Source organism: Penaeus chinensis, chromosome 25 (genome assembly GCF_019202785.1).
Source record: "Penaeus chinensis breed Huanghai No. 1 chromosome 25, ASM1920278v2, whole genome shotgun sequence".
Classification (NCBI taxonomy): domain Eukaryota; kingdom Metazoa; phylum Arthropoda; class Malacostraca; order Decapoda; family Penaeidae; genus Penaeus; species Penaeus chinensis.
Genome location: NC_061843.1, coordinates 14385769 through 14390768, shown reverse-complemented (window position 1 = coordinate 14390768; position 5000 = coordinate 14385769). Strand labels below are relative to the sequence as shown.

The 5000-nt window shown below is 42.7% G+C and overlaps 1 protein-coding gene across 1 annotated transcript in view; it reads left to right on the top strand.

Annotated features, from left to right (window-relative positions):
• Window positions 1-4929, top strand: part of LOC125038628 — a 10952-nt gene extending 6023 nt beyond the window's left edge. The window contains exons 4-6 of the mRNA XM_047632167.1: window positions 474-595; window positions 1593-1862; window positions 3843-4929. Coding sequence (XP_047488123.1) covers window positions 474-595; window positions 1593-1862; window positions 3843-4622 — 1172 coding nt within the window. The 3' untranslated portion in view covers window positions 4623-4929. The remainder of the gene's footprint in view (window positions 1-473; window positions 596-1592; window positions 1863-3842) is intronic.
• The last annotated feature ends 71 nt before the right edge of the window (window positions 4930-5000 follow it).

The following is a 5000-nucleotide window of genomic DNA, read 5'->3' as shown; positions in this document are numbered from 1 at the left end:
CGGACGACGAGGGAAAAGCAAAGTAAAGAAGAAGAGAGAATATGCCAAAGTGGAAGACAAACAAGGCTAAATAAGGGGATAAAACAAGGAGGGAAAATAAGGAAAAGCAAAGATGTAGAAAGGGAATCAAGGTAAAACAGAGAGAGAAAAGAAGGAAAAACAAGACAAACAACGGGAGATGACAAGGAAAGAAAACAAAGTAAAACAAGAGGAGAAAACAAGGTAAAGGAAAGGGGGGGGGGGGGGAACAAGGCTAAATAGTTAGAGAAAATAAGGCAATGAAGGACAGAAAACAAGGCTAAATTAGGAGAGAAAACAAAACAAAAAGAGAGAAAAGGCAAGACAAAGGTGGGAAAAACAAGGCAAAGGAAGGAGAAGACAAGGCTAAACGAAGAGAACAAGCGAAACACGAGATGAAGAACAACTAAAAGGAAGGTAAAAGCATCAAGGTCGTGGAGCCGCAGTGTTGACAGGGTGTTGGAGGTCGCCCGCCCGGCCCGCCGACCCGGCCGTGGCACAGGCGGGCTCGAGGGCCAAACAAGCAAAGGAAACTCTCGATGAAGACTCGTCTGAACCACAAACGAAACACGATAGAGTAGAATAATATATCTGTCTGTTTATCGGTCTATCCATCTATCTATATATATATACATACATGCACATACACATACGCAAACACACACACACACACACACACACGTGTGTGTGTGTGTGTGTATGTATGAATGTATGTTACTTGTTTTCAGACTTCTCTCCCTCTCCGCCTCTCTCCCCAACGGCACAAACATGCAATAAAATCCCCATTCCTGTTTTACCTATTATTCTTTTCCAATTCACCCTTCAAACTATCTGCTCTTCCATCTATTCTATCCCCTCTTCGTCTATTTGTGTGTGTGTCTTTCTTCCCCTTTCTCTATCTCTCTCTTTTTCTCTTTCACATGACTCTACCGACCGTTATAGTTTTGAAAAAAAAAAAAAAAACACAAAAAAACGGCAATGAACGTATTTCTTGAAACAGTTTTAGATATAAGAATATATCTGTATACTTAACTATCACGAGAAAATGGTTTATTATATGCTTATTATATTGTCATTATTATTACTTTTTTCATGATAATAAAATAGATAATTTTCCATTTGAATAATAATATTTTGTTTCTGTAATTTCAAGGGTAACAAATATCAATTTTCATTTTCGTCGTATCTCATTTATATTCAAATAATTAACATCGTCAAATTTCTTAAGCTGGTGATTATTTAGCTTTTGTTTATATTCAGAGCGTAAAAACCGTTATCATTTTAAAAATCTACACCTGCTCTTGTTTTGTTTTTTTCTGTTTATTCCTATGCTAAACAGTTTAATATTAGGATTCTGGAATTCATAAGTATTTACTTTCGATTCTGAATACTTTGAATATTCATTTTTTCATATTTATTTTTTTCCCAAATAACTCTATTTATCTAGTTCATAACTCTTCTTTTTTGTATTTCATGTTCATTCTTTGTCATCTCAGCCTCCCTGATATCCCCCATAATTATCAACTAATGCGCAACCACTCTCGCTCTGCAAATCGACTCATCTTGCACCGCAGCCAAGAAATAAGTCGGTTGATGAAAGAATCCCGAAGCAAAGAAATCCCCTTGTCTGGCCGGCGCCGCGGCCCATTCCCGCCGAGGCCGCGCCACGACCGGACGGACACGCGGCGCCCTCCTCGCGCCCTCCGCCGGAGCAGCCAACGGACCTGCGAGCGCCCTTCGCCCTCCGCCGGACAGCCCGCAAAGCCGACGGACCTGCGAGCGCAACGCGACTCGGGAAGCAGGACGGACCTGCAGACATGGGGCGCGAAGCCGCCGAGGAGAAGGTGAATATTGTTTTTCGTGAATGTGGCCGAAGCTTTTTTTTGTGGTTTCTTGTTTCTATTTCTGCCACGCGACTCTGGTCTTTTTTGCAAAATTTAATCCGAGTAAGCCAGGAGAAGTAAAAGAGACAAAATAAGGTTTAGTAAGAAAAGAAAAGGAATCGGCGATTCTCTAGTTTACGCAGATGTAGGTTAGTGGAGGCGAGGGCTCCAGGCGAAGTATTTGCTCGTTTGCGGGGTTTTTCTTTTTTACATTATAAAACTTGTTTTCGTGTTCTAAATCAGTGGTAAATATCAACGCTTAAAAAGCGACGCTACTTTAACATGATGACGGCGGTGCTTTGAATGAATAGGTACGCTCCCGAGGCCCCGTCGGCGGGCGCGCGGCGGCGCCGGGAGCGCGCGGGCGGGCGCGAGGGAGGCGGGAGGCCAAACCGCGAGCGGAAGTCTGGTTCCCTCGTATCATGGCGCCGACTCTTTTCCTTTTCAGGGGAAACGCCTTAGAAGAACATTCAAACTACATTTCGTTTCCCACAAAATGCAGGCGCAACACTTCCTACTTCGGCTTGAGACGGAAAGCACTGGATTTCTGTTCAAATGATAATTTTTGTTGAAGTAAGGAAGAGGCAACGCCTTCCTCCGGGCCTGAGCGGCGGCGGGGCATCGCCGGCCCGCGTGCCCACCTAGCGTTCCAGGGGTGGCATCGGCAGCCGACTCGCTGGAGCTGCTGCTGTAAGCTCTTTTTTCTCTTGTTCAGCATAGCCAGGCCTTCAGGCTGGCGTGACTGACTGTCGGCGGACGGGAACGCTCGTGGCGGCGTCGCTGCGTTTTGCTTTTCGAGCGAGAGAAAGAAAAGCTGCGTGATGTTCGTTCGCGGAAAAGCCCGTCTCAGCTGGATGTTAGGGGTAGCCGATGAAAACCAAGGCTGATTTTAATCGAGTGTAATTAGAGAAAAAAAGAAGGGAAAAGCCGGCGCCTCAAGGACTTCCCCGATCCGAAAGTCACTCGAAAAAAAAAACATGAAAATAGGTAGTGTGAGGTAATAAAAATAATGCAAGTGAACTTGAAAAACACCAAACGTATTGAGCTGATTGGAATAGAAACGAGAGTGGCGACTCGCAGTCTGCAGTTTGTTTGTTCCCGCGATGGGAGGCTCGGCGAAGGAAGGAAGCGAGGCTGGCGGGAGGGCCTCGGGCCACGCCGGCCCACGTGACCGGACGGAAGCCTTGCCGAGGGAGGCCAGCAGTCGCTAAGTTGAAGGGAACTGGACTGAATTTCAGTAATATCAAGTTTTTAAATAATATGAAAAAATGCTATCATTTAGTGTTGGAGAAGCCAAAGAAAACTTACAATTAGAAAAAAAATAATTTATATTCATGTGTATATATATAAAAATACATATATATACATATATATTTATACATATATGTACATATATATATATACACACACAGACACACACACACACACACACACACACACACACATATATATATATATATATATATATATATATACACATATATACATATATATACATATATATATATACATATATATATATACATATATATACATATATATATCTATATATCTATATATGTATGTATGTATGTATGTATATATATATATATATATATATATATACTTATATATATATATATATATATATATATATATATATATATATTACATGTACAAGATAATGGCTAAAATATGATACCTAGGTAGAGGTTTGCATTACTAAAAAAAAAAAAAAAAAAAAAAAAAAAAAAAAAAACATAAAAAACCATTCCTCTCTTTCCAACCATAGTTTATTCGTTTACTTTTAATCGTTTTGTTCAAAGTAGCTTTTTCGCTTAGAAGTAGTAGCTCTCGAAAAAACTTTCTCTTTCACTGTCTACCTTTTTGCATCTGCCTAAATCTATATTTCTTAATTTCCTTAATTTCTTAATGTTCCATTCACTCTCACTTTGTCCACAGAAGTCGTCGACTTCCCGGAGAGGAGAGGAGCACGAGTCAGAAGCAGTTCTTACGGATGTCCATCAGTCAGCAGGACGCCGCCGGGGAGCGGGTGGAGTTGTGCTTAGAGAGCAGGGAATGTCAGGGGCACAACCGATGGGGCAGGTGGCAGCAGAAGGCCAGCCGGACGAGCAAGAGGCAGCAGAAGTCCGGGCGAACGAACAGGGGGCAGCAGAAACCCAACCAGAAGAACAGGGGAGAGCAGAAGCCCAGATTATTTACTGGGTTTTAACCCCTAAACGTTCGTCAAAAAATCGTTCAAGTGAATCCTCAGGGTGGCTCTCGCCTTGGGAAATGGTTCAGCGATGGTACAATCATCTCCTGGAGGCCGCCAGCCGGTTCTTCAACTGCGTGCTTCAAAAGATCGTTGGAATAACGATGGACATCGCGTCAATATTCGAGCGGGAATCCGAGAGTCCCGAGATGTCTACAGAATACCATTTCGTCGCGGATTGGATAACTGAGGAAAAGTTTTTCTCCACTTTCCATCTCAACTGCCTCCCCGCCGAAGAGGAGGGCGGCAGGAACAGGCGGGGCAGCACCAAGAGCTCCGGCCGTGAGGACCTGGCAGGAACCAAGGAGGGAGCGCGAGGAACCGAATCCATGGCGCAAGATCAAGAGCAGGAGCAGGTAGAGGATTCGGCAGGGAAACATGGACGCGATTCTACAGGCACGCATGAAAATGACTTGGTAGGGAAACAGGAGCATGCCCGGGAAAAGGATTCAGCAGAGAAATTCTGAATGATGAGGGATGTGTAAGTTTCCTTTTTATAGTCTCCATTGCACTTCATATTTTCATTTATTAGCTTTCCCTTTCCATAGGATTTTGGTGATGCATCCATTTTCGGAATAACTTTTGTCTCGCATCAGCCTTTCTCATTTGGTTCTCTTTCGGATTCACTTTAATCACTGATTTGCAAGGCAAATTATTATATACTCAGTAAAATGGACAAGATCTACTTCTTATTTGCTTCATCTTTTATTTGTGTGGAATTTTAAATGTTGCCTCTGGAAAGCAATTCGAAAATAAAGGATTGTTGTTAATTGACTACTGCTTTCAAGTCCATCCTCATAAAACGTGCTGATGTGCATGGGAATTCACTCTCGATATGAAATAAC